This window comes from Cnephaeus nilssonii (assembly GCF_951640355.1).
Source record: "Cnephaeus nilssonii genome assembly, chromosome: 12".
Lineage (NCBI taxonomy): Eukaryota > Metazoa > Chordata > Mammalia > Chiroptera > Vespertilionidae > Cnephaeus > Cnephaeus nilssonii.
The window spans coordinates 78,406,347-78,427,081 of NC_137083.1; the positions used below are offsets into that span (position 1 = coordinate 78,406,347).

At 47.8% G+C, this 20,735-nt stretch overlaps 1 protein-coding gene across 5 annotated transcripts in view; it reads left to right on the forward strand.

Annotated features, from left to right (window-relative positions):
- ACTR3B (actin related protein 3B) overlaps positions 1–20,735 on the forward strand; it is a 61,368-nt gene that overhangs the window by 27,096 nt on the left and 13,537 nt on the right. For all 5 annotated transcript variants that reach the window (XM_079785735.1, XM_079785736.1, XM_079785737.1 and 2 more), the window contains 6 exons: positions 44–168; positions 793–903; positions 12,238–12,333; positions 13,234–13,341; positions 16,123–16,266; positions 19,250–19,423. In XM_079785735.1, coding sequence (XP_079641861.1) covers positions 44–168; positions 793–903; positions 12,238–12,333; positions 13,234–13,341; positions 16,123–16,266; positions 19,250–19,423 — 758 coding nt within the window. The remainder of the gene's footprint in view (positions 1–43; positions 169–792; positions 904–12,237; positions 12,334–13,233; positions 13,342–16,122; positions 16,267–19,249; positions 19,424–20,735) is intronic.

Below are 20,735 nucleotides of genomic sequence, written 5' to 3' on the forward strand. Positions count from 1 at the left end.
GTGGATAGTGATGGAAATATTTTTCCTTTTTTTTTTTTTTAAGGTATTGCTGTCAGAGAGTCGGCAAAGGTAGTTGACCAAGCACAAAGGAAGGTGTTGAGGGGCGTGGATGACCTGGACTTTTTCATTGGGGATGAAGCCATCGATAAACCCACATACGCCACCAAGGTGAGCCCAGACGGGAATGGCTTCAGTGAGTAGCCAGGATGAGCTGCAGAACAAACCATGCAGAATGGCAGATTATCTAGAAAGTGTGCTTGTGAGTTAAATGTGTTTTTATCCTTATGTTTGTAAAGAGGTTTTGCTGTTTGGATGTGGGGAAGCGGGTGGATTTTCAGAGCCCAGGGACACAATCTGGACTCAGGCTTGCATGTGAAGGCAGGTCCTGCTGAGATGGAAAATCACAGGTTGATTAAAGGACTTGTCAAATATGGAAAGTTGCAGATTGATTAATTATAGAGAAACATTAAAATTATTTAAGTAGATGTTTGTTCTAAAAAAAGCAAAAAACAAAACCTCCCAGTCAATGGTATGGTGGATTAGCTGCACTTTGCACCTGCCACTCCATTGTTAAGACATTCTTTGTTCTTAGAAATGGGTAGAGTTAGAGTATAAACAATTACATAACAGTCTTTCTGTTAAAGTGTCTGTCTTTTCTCTATGGGACTAACATTCACTTCATGCAAAGGGCACCTTGATTCTGTAGTTGTTCAGTCTCCCCGGGCCTTGTCGTTAGAGTTGCTCTCACCGATGTGAACTGAGGCTTAACATACTTGGTTTCTCTTGGGTTAGTGGCCAATAAGACACGGAATAATCGAAGACTGGGATCTTATGGAAAGGTTCATGGAACATGTGATTTTTAAATATCTTCGAGCAGAACCTGAGGATCATTACTTCTTAATGGTGAGTAACTGGAACTAAGAGGGTTATAGCTCCGTAAATTCCCAAGTGCTTGCATTTAACCAGTTAACCGCCATGTGTCCAAAATGGAAACCATCCTCATACACCATGATATTTTGAATTTAATTAAAAAAGGTCCACTGCTTGTGTCTATAGACGTTTATGGTGTACAAATGGTTAAACTCAAGATAGTCTTCCCTGGGGAGTCTTTATTTCTGCTAAAGCAACTTGTATGAATCAGGGTGCTTTTTTGGGCAAATAATGGAAGGGTCAGCAAAATTGTCTAATGCCAGAAAGGGCTCATTATCTCATTAAACAGGCAGCCTAGAGTTGGGTGGTTCCAGGGCAGGTCATCTTAGCCACTCAGTGACAGAAGCGAGGGCCGGCCCAGTGCGCCAGCTGGGCCTCCTGTGTGGTTCCCCTCAGGCCCAGCCTGCCAGGTTTCCGTGTCTTGGTATCTGCTTTCAGAGAGAGGCTCACCTTTTAGATTCCCAGAAACCTTTCCAGCAGATTGGCCCACCATCCCTTCCACCCTGGGGATGGAATTACCTTGACAGGTTTAGAGTAATCAGGATTCTCTCACTGGGGCTGGGAGGGGACCCTCTCTGATCATCTGGCCCGGGAGGGTAGGGACCTCAACAGGCCTCCAACAGCCAGGGAGGTGGAGGGAGGTATTGGTTGGGTAGGAAACAGCTGTGTACTTAGATAGCCCCATGAAGTAACTGGGTGGCTGTGATTTTTTGCTTCTTACAACAGAGGAAACCTAGGCAAGATGTTATTTTGCCGTGGTTTAAGTCTTACTGCAAAATAAAATTGAGTGGGGTTATGGCCCTGATTATGTCACTTAATCTTATTCAAACAAAATAAACAATTACAGAGAAATGAGAAGAATTATGTCTTGATTATGGATTCTGTTCTAATTGTTATACTCAATATTATGTGTTTTCTTCCATGAAATATTCTTTTCAAGTTAAAATTAATTACATGTACAAAACTCATGCTCTGTAGAGAGCCATTGCATGTAACGTGAACTGCCTGTTAAAACCTACATCATTTAGCTGCCCAGGCTGAGCACTGTGCTTTCCATGACTGCCGTGGTCCCTCCCGTGTCCCTCCCGTGTCCCTCCAGTGGTTCCTGTAAAGTAAATGGAGCCAGGAAGTGACAGTGTCTGAGTGGCTTTGTCTTTGTAGCCAAAACAAATCATAGACTCCCACCTGTCAGGTTTGGCACTTTTCCTTCTCTAGTGCATCACATGGCTACCTGTTGGACAGGATTTTAGGAGCGGGCACCATGCCCAGCCGCTTCCTTCTGTCTGCTCGGCTCACTGTGCCAGGAGTTGTCCCTCTTACTCCACCTGAGGGACATCATCCACGAGGCCTGTGGAGCAGATGCACAGGACACAGCCCACAGGAAATGTCTCCTATTTTTATTTTTATTTTTTTTGGATTTAGCTGGCATATGTAGGCCAGTAAGCTAAAATCACTCTCCAGGAAAGAATTGGAAGTGTTTGGTGTGAATGTGGAAATGCTGAAGTCCATTTGCCAAAAATGAACATCTGCGGTGAAGGTTAAAAAATAATCAAGTTTATTAAAGATAAGAAAATACTGTGTTATATACGTTGGGTTTTGGATTCTGCAGGTTGGTTCAATGCGTGGTGTGATTGAGGGAGTGTGGAGATGTGCATTTCTCTCAGGCGTCTGCCCTTATCATCGGTTACTGCAGTAGTGACAGGAGTAAAGCGGTGTAGACATTTGCAGCCGAGTCACCGAAGTTCATTGAAGACGTTTACTAAACTGCTGCATCAGATGAGGGCTTCTCCACGAGTCTAAGAGCTCTAAGTTCTGTGTCCTTCAGCACCACAGGTGTCCTTTCTGACTGCGTGACGGACACCGGAGCAGGTGGGGTGCTCCTCAGGGCCCACATTGTTCACACAGTTCCCGGGACGCGGCCCACATGGGTTGTGTGGCCTGAGCAGAGCAAATGGGAGCCACTCTGCCACCGAATTGCCCCGTGTCCAAACCAGAATATGGGTTTCAGAGGATTGTGGGGCTGGGAGCAGAAATTGAGTTTTATTTTTCTTTATTTTTTTCCATCACCATTTATCCCCTCTATGCCCACTTCCCCCTCCCCCCCAATCACCACACTGTTGTCCATGTCTTCTCTCTTTTTTTCTTTTGTTTTGCTCAATCCCTCCAATCCCCGCCCCCTGCCCTCCCCCCCCCCCCCCGCCCCAATCCAGAAATTGAGTTTTAACTTCAGAAAAGATTTGGAAATGTTGACTATGAGTTGAGCAAGAAAGAGGACAAAAGAGAGGGAATATCACCCTCCTTCCATCTTTTTGTTCCATTCGGTCCTTGGTAGATGTGGGATGATGCCGCCCTCCTGAGGGGACAGCTCTCACTAGCAGCACCCCCAGACGCACCCAGGACCAATGTCCCGCTAGTCATGTGGCACATCCTGTGCCCAGTCAGGTGCACATCACAATGGACCTTCCATGCGGTGTGTCCTGTTGTAGGGATGGTCCCTCCCTGCTTCTCGAGGGTGCAGCCCTGCTCGGTCTAGTTGCCGCCAGCCGAGCCAAGGCTACTTCTTGGGTTTGCCCAGCTAGTTCCTAGTGGCCGCGTGGGTTCCAGCCTCCAGTGTGTTGTCATCTCCTCCCTGTCCTCCCTTCCTTGAGGATTTATAGTTTTTTTAAAAAATACATTTTTATTGATTTCAGAGAGGAAGGGAGAAGGGGAGAGAGAGAGAGAGAAACATTAGTGATGAGAGAGAATCATTGAACGGCTGCCTCCTACACACCACACACTGGGGATCGAGCCTGCAACCCGGGCATGTGCTCTGACTGGGAATCCAACTGTGGCCTCCTGGTTCATGGGCCGACACTCAACCACTGAGCCGTGCCGGTCGGGCAAGGATGTATAGTTTTTGTTTTTTTTAAATATATTTTATTAATTTTTTACAGAGAGGAAGGGAGAGGGATAGAGAGTTAGAAACATCAATGAGAGAGGGATAGAAAGTTAGAAACATCCATCAGCTGCCTCCTGCACAATCCCTACTGGGGATGTGCCTGCAACCAAGGTACATGCCCTTGACCGGAATAGAACCTGGGACCCTTCAGTCCGCAGGCCGATGCTCTATCCACTGAGCCAAACCAGTCAGGGCTATAGTTGTTGTTTTTTTCTACCGTGTGGGGCGTGATCATATCATATATTCATAAAGCTTTCCTAATTACAAAGCACTTCTCCTTTTTAAAAAATTCTTTATTGTTGAAAGTATTACATATGTCCCTCTTTTCCCCCCATTGACCCCTTCTAGCTCGCCCTCCCCCCTCGCCCACCTTAGGCCTATAGTTTTTAAAAAGGTTTCCTTGCTGCAGTTACAGAGGAGATTGGGGTGGGGCAGTATTAGATCCATGTGTACAGTTTGCTGGCTTAATCCAGAACTATGGATTGGTTTTTATGACAGTGACTAATTATTCATTTTGGAATCAATACCAGATGATATTTTACTATTCTTTTAAAAAAATATATTTTTATTGATCTCAGAGAGGAAGGAAGAGGGAGATAGAAACATGATTCGAGAGAATCATTGATTGGCTGCCTCTTGCATGCCCCCTACTGGGGATTGACCCGAAACCCGGGCATGTGCCCTTGGCCGGAATAGAACCTGGGACCCTTCAGTCCGAAGGCTGACGCTCTATCCACTGAGCCAAACCAGCTAGGGCTATTTTACCATTCTTATGAATAAAAATGTTTATGCAGCTTGCGTTCCTGTGATGTTTTAATATGTTTGAAAACACGATGCCTACAATGTAGAGCTTGTCATAAATAGTGGCTTAGGGAAGTTTTATTTAAATTGGTATCCTAAAGGAACAATTACTGGTAGTAAACATAGAAGAAATGGAGGATTGAGGAAGAAATGGATTTATGATTATGGTTCTCAGAACCCATGAGGATATGCCCTTAATAATGCTGAATTTGATTCAAGAAGCAGGTTAGTCTAATTATATTGTAAGCATTCCTTAAATGGAAGTATATGGATTTTAATGTAAATTCTCCACAGAGAGTGAGTGTTGGTAGCAAGTAATAGAAGTATAAAGAATAGTAGTTTAAACAGTTGGGGCTTTTATTGTTGTTCAGTTTGTAGTCGGGGCCAGTGCTGGTCTGGCACTCCCGGTGTCTTTAGGGACCTTGTGCTCCTGCAAGCACCTGGCTGGGTGACAGCAAGCTGAGATTAGCATGAGGCTTCCATTCCAAGGATCTCATCATCACAAGGTGGCTGCTGCAGCTCCTGCCAGCACCCCTGTGTTCCAAGCAAGGGCGGGTTAAGGGCAGAAAGGAGACTGCTGCTTGAGTCTGCCCTTGACCTTTAAGGAACTTTCCTAGAAGGCGTATCCATCAGCTTTTGCTTCTTACTGGCCAGAACTTAGTCCTTTAGCCATCCCTGTCCACAGGGAGTTCAGGGACATGCTCATCTTCTGGCCTGTCGCCACCTCCTATGACTGATCAGTGGTCAGTCAGGAAGGCAGATGGGAGAATGGATGGGGGTAGGCAGTGGGTAGTGCCTGCCATACTATGTGACCACAGGTATGATTGAACCCACAACCTAGGTATGTGCCCTGACCAGGAATCGAACCCTCAACCTTTTGGTGCGCAGGATGACACTCCAATCAACTGAGCCACCCGGCCAAGACCTACCTACACTTTTCATACCTTTGTCATCTTTCCCTCTTGCCACTTTCCCCCTCTACTCAGTTGAAATGCTTTGCTTATAAAGGTAACTTGTTAAAGTGCTTGGATTCCTATTTAAGGTGAGAAAAAACTTTGTAGATTTCTTTAGTTCATGCAGGTTATTTCTTCTGGTCTGAGACCCATTATTGATCGTTGCAGCTGACTTTTATTGAGCATTTGCTGTGCAACCGTCCCCCCCACCTGCCTAGAAGTCACATGTATCAACTTATTTATTTCATCCCCCCAGTGACCCTGAGGGAGGTACTTATTAGGCCCATTTTTCAGATTGGTAGGAGGTACCTTAAGAGACATACTGTGACCAGTACATGTATTTAAATGAAAGAAACCTAAACTAATAATTTCTAACATTTGTAGTGCAAACTAGGTGCTGGGCACTTCACAGGTATCAATTCAACCCTTGAGGAGGCACGTTAAAGTGAGTAATGTGACTTTGAGATCCCTCATTTATAATCTGCTTTTGAGTATGACTTCATTATTTCTCCCCCAGGTTTTAAGACTGCTTTCTCTCGCCCATCCAGGGAACAGGTTGGTTCTAATTTCAGTGATTAAATCTTCCGTGGGGCACTGAGAGCTTTGCTTCAGTCACACACAGATTCTAAACGAAAGCACCCGGCTGGGTGACAGCCAGCTGAGATGAGCACGCAGAGTAGGATGCAGAAGGGTTCCCAGCTCGGACGCCTCCTACCCATTGCCTACCCCCATCCATTCTCCCATCTGCCTTCCTGACTGACCACTGATCAGTCATAGGAGGTGGCGACAGGCCAGAAGATGAGCATGTCCCTGAACTCCCTGTGGACAGGGATGGCGAAAGGACTAAGTTCTGGCCAGTAAGAAGCAAAAGCTGATGGATACGCCTTCTAGGAAAGCTTCCAGCCCTTAACCAGTTCATGGCTGGTCTTCGCAGAGATAATTGTGTGCAGGCACATGGATTTCGCATAAACTTTTGTTTTATACAAGTGATAACAAAATACACTTACTATTGAACACCTTGACTTTTTATTTAAAATAAGTAAAAAATCATGATAAAAAGCGTAATATGAAATTTTCCTTCCTACCATTTTTAAGTCCAGTCATGTTAACTGTATTTACATTGTTGTGGAAGAGATGTCTAGAAATTTTCCACTGTGCAAACTGAAACTGTGTACTTACTCAACAATGCCCCTCCCCTGCCACCTTATATTTATAAAAAGTTTTAATTAAAAATTGTCAACGAAAATAATATTTAAGAATGTATGTAGTAGCCCTGGCCGTGTGGCTCAGTTGGTGGGGCGTCATCCGTGCACTGAAAGGTCACTGGTGGTTCGATTCTCGGTCAGGGCACGTACCTAGGTTTCGGGTTCAATCAAGGTGCGGTGGGAGGGTGGGAGGGAGCAGCTGATCAGTGTTTCTCACATCAATGTCTCTCTCAGATCAGTTAAAAATAACTTATAAAAAGAATGTATGGAGACATCTTCTTCTTGTGTAACGTTTTATCACAGAGCTTGTTTCATATTAGCATATGTGGGGATCACCCTTTTCATTGCTGCAAATGAAATGTTATGTTTTATGGAAGTGGCATAATTTATGTAATCAGTTCCTCATGATGGGCTTTAGATAATTTCTGATCTTGTCCCACTGACCGAAGGTACTGACTTTGACCTCTCTGGGGCACCTTGTTTAGGTGGGTCTCTGGCCTGTTGTGATTTGATTTTGTTTCATGGTCTTCGCTGAGAGACTTCCTCTGTGGTGGGAGAGGTTCTCACTGGTCTTCACGGTGATTTTGGTATGAACAGCTCACTTTCATTGCACTCATTACTCGCGCCTGGTGCTCTGTACTTAGACTTTTCTCATCTTTCCAGCTCACCGAGGTGGAGAGAGGAGATCACTGTCTTCTGACCCCAATCAACCCCTTGGTCCTCGTGCTGCTGTGGCAGCTACGGCTGCTCTTAGTTTAGCCACTTGCTTTATGTTACGCTTTCTGTTTTTAGTGCATTTTATTTATGTATTAATTTTTTAACACTCAGGCTTGGTTTTCTCTTTGTTTTGCATTGAGTGTGTATTCTTTCTAATAACTTGTGTTTAAAAAAAATCTTTATTATTGAAAGTATAACATATGTCCCATTTCCCTTCCCCCCCCATTAAACCCTTCTAGCCTGCCCCCATGTCCCGCCCCACCCCCCTACTCCAGACGAATCTCAGAGGGAAGGTGGGGATGGGGAGAGATCAGTCAAAGAACTTGTTTGCATATATACATAACTCTAATAATTTGGTTTTAAATGTAATTCAAATTTCAAGTAATACATTGACCTGTGTTTGTTTAGGAGTGATTACCTCCTGCTGTGACCAGTGACCAGGCTGGCTCATACTCACAGTTTCGTCCCTCGTCCTTGCCTCTGCCACCTGCTTGTGATTGATTTGTCACTGAACTTACTCTAATACTAACATTGATGACTTTCTGTATGTTGGTGCCCCTGATACTTCATCAGGTTAAAGCAGGACCTTTGGTTCCATCATAAGAGGATATCAGTGTCTTTATATTCCCTCTTTTCTGTTTACATCTCTCAATTGGATATTATTGCTGTTTAAATTGACGACATTTGCATTCTGTCCTTTAACTGTGATTCCCAGAAAAGAAAAATCTTACACCTTAACTGGATTGCATGCACATCGTCAGACTTTTTTCTATACTTCTGCACTCGTCTTGTTTGGTTCAAGTTGATCTTCTAACAGTTCCTTCATGCAGGGCTCATGGGAACCACTTCTCCAAGTTCTCCAGTGTGTAAAGAGACTTGTTTTTGCAACATACTTGATTGACAATGTGGTCAGATGCAGAATTCCTGGGTCATAGCTTCCTGCTATATAGACTGAGTGAGCCCCTCATGTCTCGGTGGTAAATGTAGGTATGCTAATGGCCAAGGCTGGTGTGCTTTTCCCACTTTAAGGTGTCTGCTGGAACTGCCATAACAACGTACCACCAGCTCGTGGCTTAAACACACACGCTTGTTTTCTCAACTCTGAAGGCTTAAGGCCCAAGACCAAGGTGCCGTGAGGGTTGGCTACTGGAAGCCTGTCTTCCTGTCTTGTAGGTGGCCGCCTTCCCTCTGTGGCATCACGTCATCTTTCCTCTGTTCACGTGGGAGAGAGCTGCCTGGTGTCTTCCTTTTCTAATAGACATTATCCGGTTCAATTAGGGGCCCATCCTGTGACTTCAGTTAACCTTACTTACTTCCCTAGAGACCCCATCTCCAAATACAGTCACACTTGGGTTTGAGGGTTCAACATGTGAATTTTTGGGGACATAGTTCAGTCCATAACAAAGGGTGATGTGGGCTGTTTTTTGTTTGTTTTGACAAAAGGCCCAGATAATTTTTATTTATTGTTGTGTTTTTTTCTTTTGCAGCTTTAAATATGTGATGTATACCCATACTTATTGACGTGGAAAAATTCACATCATACTGCTGAATAGCAAAAAGCAGGCTTATTATTCTTTTTAAAAAAATTTAATAAATCTTTATTGTTCAGATTATTACAATTGTTTCTCCTTTTTCCCCCCATATCTCCCCTCCACCCAGTTCCCACCCCACCCTCTGCCCTTACCTCCCCCCCACTGTCCTCATCCATAGGTGTACGATTTTTGTCCAGTCTCTTCCCGCACCCTTCACACCCCTTTCCCCATGAGAATGATAAATCCACTCCCATTCTATGCCCCTGATTCTATTATATTCACCAGATTATTCTGTTCCTCAGATTTTTAATTCACTTGATTTTTAGATTCACTTGGTGATAGATATGTATTTGTTGTTCATAATTTTTATCTTTACATTTTTCTTCTTCTTCCTCTTCTTAAAGAATACCTTTCAGCATTTCATATAATACTGGTTTGGCGGTGATGAACTCCTTTAGCTTTTTCTTATCTGTGAAGCTCTTTATCTGACCTTCAATTATGAATGATAGCTTTGCTGGGTAGAGTAATCTTGGTTGTAGGTTCTTGCTATTCATCACTTTGAATATTTCTTGCCACTCCCTTCTGGCCTGCATAGTTGAGAAATTAGCTGACAATCATATGCTCCCTTGTAGGTAACTAACTGTTTTTCTCTTGCTGCTTTTAATATTCTCTCTTTGTCTTTTGCTCGTGGCATTTTAATTATGATGTGTCTTGGTGTGGTCCTCTTTGGATTCCTTTTGTTTGGGATTCTCTGTGCTTCCTGAACTTGTATGTCTATTTCTTTCACCAGGTGGGGGAATTTTTCTGTCATTATTTCTTCAAATAGGTTTTCAGTATCTTGCTCTCTCTCTTCTTCTGGCACTCCCATAATTCGGATGTTGGTACGCTTGAAGTTGTCCCAGAGGCTCCTTACACTATCTTCATATTTTTGGAATCCTTTTTTTTTTTGCTTTTCCGGTTGAGTGTTTTTTGCTTCTTTGTATTTCAAATCTTTGACTTTATTCTTGCAATCCTCTAGTCTGCTGTTGGATCTCTGTATGTTATTTTTTATTTCAGTCAGTGTATGCTTAATTTCTAGTTGGTCCTTTTTCATATCCTCGAGGGTCTCACTAAATTTATCGGCCTTTTCTAGAAAATTCTTGAAAAACCTTATAACTGTGGTTTTGAACTCTATATCCAGTAGTTTGCTTTCCTCCATTTCTTTCATTTGTGACCTGTTTCTTTGTCTCCGCATTTTGGCTGCTTCCCTGAGTTGATAGAGTGGCTTTGTGTGCTAGGTGTCCTATAGGGCCCAGTGGCTCAGCCTCTCCAGTTACCTGAGGTGGACACTCTTGGTGCACCTCTTTGTGGGCTGTGTGCACAGTCTTGTTGTAGTTAAGCCTTGATTGTTGTTGGTATCACTGGGAGGAATTGATCTCCAGGCCAATTGGTTGTGAGGATCAGCTGTGTCTACGATGGGAGAACTTCTGTGCTGGAGACACTCTTATGGGGCAAGACTTGCTTCAGTGGTGCTTTGGTGCACATTGAGTCTGCCCCATGAGTGTGTGTCCCTTATGGATCTGAGGAGTTGTAATCTGGATGATCCTACTCTGACCCCTGGGCTCTTGGATCTCCAAGGAGGTGCTAATTTAGCCTCTGCCTGAGGCCTCCCAGCAGGAGCTATGGTGAGATCTGAAGATTCCTCTTCTTTGTTTGGGTTTTGGAGGTGCCCAGATGAGGCCCAGCTGTGAAGCAATGCAAGCTGCTGTGGGGCCTTGGGCCTTCTTTTGGATGTTCTGGATCTCTCTGACTCAGCTGCAGTTTGTTAGATAAGTTTAGATTTCAAAGGACCAGGCCATTCATATGCAAAAGCCTCTAAGTACAGCTTGGATGGGGCAGAGTCTCAGGGCAGAGCAAACAGCAATGACTTCCCATCAGCCCTGTCCTAAGAGGCCCCCAGGTCTCAGTGTCCCTTGGTAGTTGCTGCAAGCACCTCTGAGAGAAAGCCGCCCTCGAGTTCTGCCCGCTGCCAGATAGTCTAGTTTCTCCCCGTATGAGTCTGGGTCCCCAGAGTCTCACCCGGAACTGGAGTTCAGAGCAGTCGGGAGCTTGTGTCTTCCTGCGGATTGAGAAAGCCAGCCACGTACTCAGTTGCCAGCCCTCTCCATGTGCACACCTCCATACCTCTGCCTTCTGCAGCTCCTCTGAGTCTCAATGTGCTTTTCTCTTCCCTTCTAGTTGTAGAATTCCCACTTAGCCAGCCTACCTGTGGTTCTTGATAATGTCCGTTTTGTCTTTTAGTTGTAGTTTTGAAGTGGTTGTGTGCGGCAGCAAGTTCAGGTGTTTACCTATGCCGCCATCTTGGTTTCTCCGCATCTCTCTGAATGAGGAGAATTCTTGCTGGACTAGCTGTGTGTGTGGTTTTGGCCGGGGTGGGGGGAAGGGGGACAGTGTGGGTGAAGCCCCTTCTCTCTGGGGTTCTGTTTTGCAGCTGGTGGCAAAGGCGTTTGTCTGAGCTTGCTCTGGGCTCTGGTGGCAGGGGGTTTGGCAGCGTCTGCCGCTGTCCCGCTCTGTTGGCTCTTGCTCGAAGCAGGGCTGCCTGCCTGTGCTCTGGAGAACTCTGCCCTTCTCCTGAGACCTGAAGTCCTTGGTGTCCTCCGGGTGCTCTCACGGTCTCAGTTGGGTGTTTCTTGCCCATGGCACCTTGCTGCAGGTCTGTTCAGTGTCAGGCTGTTCAGGTGTAATGCTATCAAAGATCAAGCTTTCTTCTCCATCACTCCTTCTTGGTCTGGGTGGTCACAAGAGTAGCATTGTTCAGAGAGGTCTTTACTTTGCATCTTCCAGGTTTTGAGCCCCACAGTCAGATTTCCTTTTTTTTTTTTTTAATACATTTTGATTGATTTCAGAGAGGAAGGGAGAGGGAGAGACAGAAACATCAATGATGAGGGAAAATCATGGATCTACCGCCTTCTGCCACCCCCTGCTGGGGATTGGGCCTGCAACCCGGGCATGTGCCCCGACCTCCTGGTTCATAGGGCCGGGCCAGGTTTAAGGAACCACGTTGGTTACTCCATCTGCAAAGGGAGGGTGCTCTACAGCATCCTGATGATCATGCTCTTAGGTTCGGATGCAATTACATGAAATCTGGGCAAATACTGAACACAGTGACTGCTTTCTTACAGACAGAACCTCCGCTGAACACACCAGAAAATAGAGAATATCTTGCAGAAATTATGTTTGAATCTTTTAATGTGCCAGGACTCTACATTGCAGTTCAGGTAAAAGCAAAGTTATTTTTATGATTCCCAAAGGACCTTCACTGTCTAATATCTACAGGACGGCATGGTGATTCCACAGGCTCTCTGTTACGAGATAGGCTGTGTGTTCTTCCTTTTTCCTTTCCCTCAACACACACACAACACACGGAGACACAGCCACACAGAAGGACAGACACACACACTCACAGACACACAGACACACACAGGACAGACACACATTCACAGACACACACACACAGGACAGACACACACATTCACAGACACACACATTCACAGACACATAAACGCACAGAAGGACAGACACATTCACAGACACACAGACACACACAGAAGGACAGACACACATACTTACACACACCCTACTCCGCATTCATCTCTGTCTAGGGTTTCCAGCCTCAGGGTGGGATGGGCAGTTCTCTGTGTTGGGGCTTCCTGTGTAGTGCAGGATGGTTAGCAGCCTCTGGCCTTGACCCCCTAGAAAGAGCATCTGCCGGGTCTCGCCAAGTGTGACAGACACGGCACCAGGCCTCCCAGTGTCCCGGGGGCAGATGGCCCTGGTGGGGAACCAGTGTCCGGGTGTGAGGCCAGTGAACTGCAGCCGTCCGTGGACCCGCACTGGGAGCGGAGGGTGAGAAACACCACCCTCTGACTCCATAGTAAAATCCCCACCTCACTGGCTTTTTTCGGGTAAAAATGGATTTATTTTATTGAAAACTTGAGTCCTCCTGTTTAAGTACACATGGTCCTTGTCTGGTTTGGGATTTGAATTTTGGGGGGCAGGTGAAGGAGGAAGAGGGAGAGTTAGACTCACTCAGTGAGAAGGACCGATTGCTTGACCTGAGCATGAGCGCGCAGAGGACCTGAGGACACTCCCCGTGCTGACGGCTCTGTCCTGTCCAGGCAGTGCTGGCCTTGGCAGCGTCGTGGACGTCTCGGCAGGTCGGCGAGCGCACGCTGACGGGCATCATCATCGACAGCGGGGACGGGGTCACCCACGCCATCCCAGTGGTAAGCAGCCTGGTCAGTGCTTCTCTTTATAGGACTCACCTGAACAGAGGTAAGGGAACAATTAAAGGGGAAAAAGCTTTTCTGCTTAAAATGCCACTTTTAAAGTCATAGCTGTACTTAGACAAGGGAATAAGAGGAGAAAAAAATCTGTGGCCTTCTCATTTTTAAATGTGCAGGGGCAGCTAGCTTCTGCTGTGGGACGGCAGCCATTGGGTGGGGTCAACAGAACTCTGCCTTGCCCCTGGGGTCACGGGGTCACAGCCCCGGGGGCTTTTCCTGCTCACCTTCTGAGCCTGGGGACAGACATCATCGGGGATCGGTTTGTAAGCATGGCGCCTGGCCACCGGAGGATTCTCTCTGCTCCGGGACAGGAGTGGGTGGCTTTAACCAGCTCTGCTCTGGACAAGGCCCTGCTGGTGCTTGAGAATGTATTTAGGAGCTGGGAGGAGGGATTGCACCTTCCGACTTGCAGTGTTCTGCCGGGCCACTTTCTGGTTTTACATTTCAGAACGTTAGAGAAGTGACTCCTAATTGGGGCTCTAAGAGACTTCTGTTTCTCCCCCCACCCCCATAAACTATTTAAATGACTTGTTTAAAGTTGTTCTTTGAAAAGAAACTGAAACTCTCTAGAGAGGGTGTCCAGGGAGTCACCGGCTCTCATTCCTGATCTCCCCTGCAGGCCCTCCTCCCAGATGCAGCCCGTTACTGGGTATCCACGTTTATTACAAGAACGCTGTCTGTGTGTGCAGGTGTATGTGTGTACAACGCCTGTGGAAAAGGCAAACTAGGGCTTTTTAAAAAACAACTCATTTACTTTCATTGAAAAATAGCATTTTGTTTCTGGAGGTCGCAGCGAGGATGTGCTCATGTGCTTTAATTCCTTCAGGGTCAGAACGCCGGGACAGGGTAAACGGTGGAGGTGCCCTCAGTCGGGGTGCGCTCTGCAGCAGGTCCGGAGGGACGGGCAGGACTGCGTGCCGCCCTCCCAGTGTCCTCTGTGCTGGGAGCCCGCAGCTGGTCTCACCCCCTGCTCCTGCAGGAGTGGCTGAGGCTTGTCCGTGCCGCTGCCCGTGAGCGCAGTGCTGACCGAGGGTCCTCCCCTCAGAGGCCAGTGCAGACGGACCCGCGGGGCGGGGGGGGGGGGGGGGGGGGGCGGGGGGCCTGCTGCCCTCTCTCCCGGGTATCCGCTTGAGGAGGAGAAAGGAAAGCTGGTTCACTCGGTGTCGAGGCCCACAGAGAAAGTCGCTTTAACATTTTTGTCTGTATCATAATTCAGTGTTTTCCCAAAAAACTACATGTTGTACAAAATTGGAGTGAAATGGAGAAATGTGAAGGAGGAAATAGAATACCCGTAAACTTACCCAGAGAGCACTGGGGCTTTGGTTGCAGAGCCTTCTAAGCTCGTTTCTAGACACAATGCGTGCACGTTTTCAGGGAAATTGGAACATCCTGTGTCCGGTTCTGTGTCCTGGTTGTACAATATAACCCTAACATTATAGCTTGCATACTGACTTATCCCTAATAGTGTTTCTTATGGCTGAATATTCTGTGAAAATATTTAGTAGCTACGTAATAGCCCATCCTGGGGGTCTAGCCTAATTCACTTGTCTGCCTGTCGTTGGACGGGGGTGTAGAGTGTTTTGAATCTGAGACGAAGCTCATGTTGTCAAACACTGGCTGGGTTACTTTTAGAAAGTGTTAGATGTGATGCATGGAGTATAATAATTGTGAATGGTTTGTGTTAGCTGATATTCTTACGACTTTAAGTTGATCTTCGCTATTTTAATAATTTGGACATATCTTTTATCTCCCTCTTTTTCCCCTTTCTTAAAATATTTTACAAATAACTTGGACTGTGGAAGGCCACATCTTCTCTTACTTCCAGACGTTAGGCACATCAGAAAGACACCTGAGGGGCTCAGCAGCTTGTCCTTGTGCCTCCCGTGGCTCTGCCTGGTGGCTGTCGGGCCCTCTGTGTCCCGGGGCGTGGGGCACGGAAGCAGTGCTGTCCTGGGGACTGGAGTGCCACGTCCTTCTCTGTGACTCTGTGGTAGGAGGGATCCACTCTGACCATCGGCCCCTGTCGGGCGAGCTGGGTGTGCCCCAGCCTGTGGCTTCCCTGGACAGTCTTCCCCTCAGGAAGGCTGGGGAGGGGCTGGTGCTGGGCTGTGGCCCGTTCCTGGCACCAGCAGACAGAGCCAGGGTCCAGGAAGGCCCCCAGTGCGCGGGTCTGACTGTGACCAAGGCTGGTCTCAGGCACCCAGTGTTAGGGGAGCTGCAGAGCCACTCCTAGCCCCACGCTCGGGGCTGTTTATTGGGCGCTTAGGAAATGCCCTCACGGTGCTAGTGCTGACTGACTCTGTATTGTGACCCCAGGGCGTCATTTGCCCCGCACTGTGGACAGAGGTCCTGGCTTGAAGCATGTTAACAGATTCTTAAATAAAAGTAGACTTACAGTTGGCTTAGCAGTTTATAGGTAAAACTCTTTCTGTTAAGGAACAAAGTTAGGTTGGATTCATGGTTCTGACACGCAGCATCCGTTTTTGGAATGTGGTTTTCCGAGTGTGTTCCTGATGAAAGCACCATTCTGGCTGCTTATTGGGGGGGGGGGGGGGGCATGTCATGGTAACGGGATTGGGAATGCAGTCACTTTAAGGACCTCGCCCGCGGAGCCACATGGGGATCTGTAAATGCGTGTCAGGGCCGTGAGGGCAGGAGCCCCCGGGAGCCGGTGGCGCGGCGGGATTGCTCACACAGTCTTCTGCCTCCTCTCTTCCCCAGGCGGAAGGTTATGTAATCGGAAGCTGCATCAAACACATCCCGATTGCAGGTAGAGATATTACGTATTTCATTCAACAGCTGCTAAGGGAGAGGGAGGTGGGAATCCCTCCTGAGCAGTCACTGGAGACCGCAAAAGCCATTAAGGTAAAAACAGACGGGGAATGGGCTGGTTTGGGGTGAAAGAGAAGTGGGCTGCACACTTCCCTGCTGCCGCCACCCTGCTCCCACCTGCCTTCCTCTCCCGCTTCCTCTCCTGAATGTGGGTCTTGATCTGTTTACCGCTGGAGTTCAGTAAGGGCTGAAAAACTGACAGCTCAGGCCTTCCTCGGAACGTCAGCCGTGGAGGCTCCAGTGTAGACGAGAACGGCTTGATGGCCAGACTGAGCCTGCGCTACGGGGGCAGCCTCACTTAATTGGAGCGTGATTAGATCGAGCCTCCAGTTACCTGAGCCTCCTGCAGCTCCCTCCACGGTTGGCACTAGCAGCAGCAGTCCTGGGTATCGGCCAATGTCAAACTCGTTTCCCATCCCTGTTGTGTGGTTTGCACCCCCTTAACTGCAATTCAGAACAATTCATTCCAGGCTCTAGAATCATGAAACACAGTCCACTTGTATTTTCTGGACTCTAGTTACCATGCTAAAAAAGTTGCAGGAAGTTTTAAAATGAAATCAATTCGATAAAGAGCATGGCTTGTCAGGACATATTTAAATGCTCACTTGACCAGTTTAGTCCGTTACCATGTCCATTTCAGTTGACAAACCCTTTTAAGGGAACTTTTCAAGTTGCAAAAGCAGGACAGACAATTACATTTCTAGTAAAAATATGAGAGATTCTTAAGGATGCAAGGATAACTACTATGTAGATGAAGAGAGGAGGATTTAGTTTGTGAAGAAGAAGTTCGCGTGGGTGTGCCGTGAGCTTGAGCATCTCCTGTCACTTTGAGCTGCAGTGGGAGTGAGGGGGGCTCGCCCACTGCTCTCCTCGGCTTAGTTCCCGGGAACCCTGCTGACTGAAGGACAGGAAGCATCAGAGATGGCCCCACATTTGCACGGCCCTCTGGGTAACAGAGGTAGTTTTAGGGCAGGGTGCACTGGTGTAGGTCAGGGCTCGGCAAGCCAGGTGGCCAGCTGCCCCGCTGTCCTGGGGTCACGGTTTCCCGGATGGGCACGCTTAACTGGACAGCACAGCCCCGGGCAGACCGGGAGACTTAGCCCTTTCCAGCTGGGGAGAGTTTAGCCAAGTATCATAGACTTTATTTTTAGACTAAAATGCTTCCCAAGAACTCCCCTCTTCCTTTCCTTGCCTTTTTTTAGTGAAAAAATAAAAAAATAAAAATGGAGATTTGACCCAAGCTCTCTTGCCACCCCATATCTGTGACAAATGTCAATCAGAATGGAGCCTCTTGTTTCTGATGCTCAGGGGTCGAGCTGGTGAGCGTGAGTGTTCCTTTCTGTCAAGATTCCTGAGTGTCATGGCTCATGAGGTTGCTTTCTGGTCCTCACAGTGGCATTTGCTTTACCCACTGGCTCTCGGGTCCTCTCCTGACCTTGAATTCAGAGCTGGCTGTTGAGGCTGCAGAGGTCAGGAGGAAAGAGACTCGTTTGGTAAAGCCCTCGAGATGAGCTGCACTGGCCCGCTGGGTGGCTGTGGGCCCTGCTGTTGGTTCCTGCCTCACTTCTTTCTGTGAAGGAAGAGACCCTGGAACGCGTGGAGCAGAAGTGCCTGCACCACGTTAGTTACCGCATGGCCGTGGCCTGTGGGCATGAGCAGGCCTGAGGCTGTGTGGATCGTGGCACAGGGTTCTCAGTGTGAGTCCAGAACGCCAGTCCAGCGCTGCACACTCCACCCACCTTCCCTTGAAGCCTTTCGTGCTGTCCCTGGGCCAGTCGAGGTGCAGGAAACTGACCAGGCCTCTGAGGACAGCTCGATGCTTCTGTCTCCACCTGGCAGATTTAACTGTGTCGAATGGCTCACTCTGTTGTCAGAGAACACAGTTTGTATAAACAAGCCCTGCCCACCAGTCTCACAGTTCTGTTAGAGTCGAGTATGAAATTGAAATATGTTTCAGGGAGTCCAGCGAACTTCAAACTTCATCGCAGAAAACACCTCCAGAGGTCCTTCCAAAAGGTGCAAGAGTGCCCATGTGCTGCCTTCCACCTTGGGGTGGGGGCACCATCTACGCAGGGATAGGACGGACCAGCAGGTGCAGATCACCGGGGAGACACTGAAGCCATCTGGGTCCCTACGTATTCCTGAATGGGCATGGCTTGAGTGTCTCCATGGTGATCTATAGCTGCTCTGTCAGTCTCGCTCCTGTGTACAAGGTGCCCCCCTCTGCCGTCTGCCCACAGGAAGCTGACTTTCAGAAGCTGGTACTCCTGTGCCACCTGCAGCTTGACAGAGGTTAGCTCTAAGGACAGGTGCCCACCCAAAGAGCCCAGCTGAGCATCGCCAGGTTCAGAGGAGACAGTGCATGTCTAGGCTGGTGGTTCACGGTGAAAGCCACGGGCACGCTCTTGCAGCAGCAGCAGCAGCAGCAGCATAGTCCAGTCCTGCCTGAGTGTGCCTCTTCTTTCTCTGTGGCCCCTACCACCTACAACCTGCCGTGTCGCCGGCTTGTTATGGACTCTCAGCCAGAGCGCATGCCCCAGGGCCGGGATCTGTGTGTCTGTTCACTCGTGCATCCCGCGCCTCAGCCGTGAAGACTCTCCGTGCAGCTGATGGCCGTGCTGTACTGTCACTGCATAGCAGGGTAACAGCTGGTGGTGGCCGTGGCGGCCATATTCAGTGGGCGGGCTGCAGTGCAGGCCAGCTGGTCCAGGGTCATGGTAGTGGGTACCCGGGGCAGGTGCCATGTGGGCGCCCAAGAGGAATAAAGAAAGAGGTGATGGAGACAACATACTTAGTAGACACCTTGAAACAAGCAGCTTCACAGGTCCAACATCAAAGCGTAGTCATGTCGTGTGTGAAAGATGACGACTGTGAAGCTTAGCACGTCCGTATTGGTGTTAGGTGTGTGGGCAGGACTCAGTTCAGGGGTGTGTTCAATGCTTGGGTGACTGGGTATTTGCCGGAGCTCTGGGTTAGTTGTTAATGCCTGGTGACGTCTTTGTGTGTGTGCACGCAGGAGAAGTACTGTTACATTTGCCCTGACATCGTCAAGGAATTTGCCAAGTACGACCTGGACCCCGGGAAGTGGATCAAGCAGTACACAGGCATCAATGCCATCAACCAGAAGAAGTTCGTGGTGGATGTGGGCTACGAACGGTTCCTAGGCCCCGAGATTTTCTTCCACCCCGAGGTGAGGTGCTTGCCTCTCTGTGTTGAAGCACATCCGGTATGGCGGAATACTGCCACCTCGTGTGTGCAAAGCGAGCTGACTGCGGCTCGGTGAGGACAGCTGGTGAGCACAGGCCGTGACGGTGACAGCCCCTGGGCCGTCCGTCTGCGTGACCGACTGTGCCCCTTTGCTCTCCGTAGGCTTGATTATCTGTAAATAGCGAACCATTGATTATGCCCCGAGTGGTTCGGAAGAAGTTTGGAGAGCAGTAGGGATAATGGAATTGAAATGAATCGCACACTGATGTGAAAATGAGCTACTCTCAGGACCGCGTGCAAGTTGCCTCTGTATCAGAGTGGATGATGTACCGTTCCCTTTCCATCCGAATCCAGTTTCTTACCAGGACACCTGCCTGCCGTGTCCCCGCTGACGCTTAGTTAAGGCTTATGTGTGAGGGCTGTCTGTAAGAATCACAGCTGTCGTCATTAGCTGGGAGCCACAAATTATTACTTTTGTGGAAGTAGTAATTAAGGGGCAGCATTTTAAAGTTTAAATGAAATGCACTTAAAAATATTTTGGTATATTTTCCTGCCTGATTCACTTTGTGTTTAATAGGTAGATTGCAAACTGCTACTTGTTTTTTAGATGTGCATAAAACTATTTTGTAGTGGGAAATGGCACAAAACGTGTCCAGTATTGTAATCTAATAATACCATACTCCTCCACTCATGCCCTTGATACTGTGATTGAAATAGACATGAAGCTGCCCATGTCCAGGGAGCAGCGGGTGAGCAGCTGGATGTGACCTCCTCCTCCCAGCACTAGTGCACATTAAGGCTTTCCTTTGACTTTTAAAACATGTTTCAAATGGAATGTCAGTGCTCTTTCCTCAGATTAAATTCCCTAAGTTAAATAAGCTAAAAATTTTTTTTGTTAATCCTCACCCAAGGATATTTTCCCATTGATTTTTTAGAGAGAGTGGAAAGGAGGGGGTGAGACACAGAGAGAGAAACATCGATGTGAGAGAGACACATTGACCGGTTGCCTCCTGCATGGATCCAGGGCCGGGGATCGAGCCTGCAACCGAGGTATGTGCCCTTGACTGGAATTGAACCTGGGACCTTTCAGTCTGCAGGCCGTCACACTATCCACTGAACCAAACTGGCCAGGGCATTGTTACATTAAAAAAAAAAATCCTCATCCAAGGATATGTTTTTCATTGACTCTAGAGAGAGAGAGGAAAGGAGAGGGAGGGAGGGAGGGAGGGAGAGAGAGAGAGAGAGAGAGAGAGATAGATCAATGTGAGAGAGAAACATCGATTGGCCTGTACGTG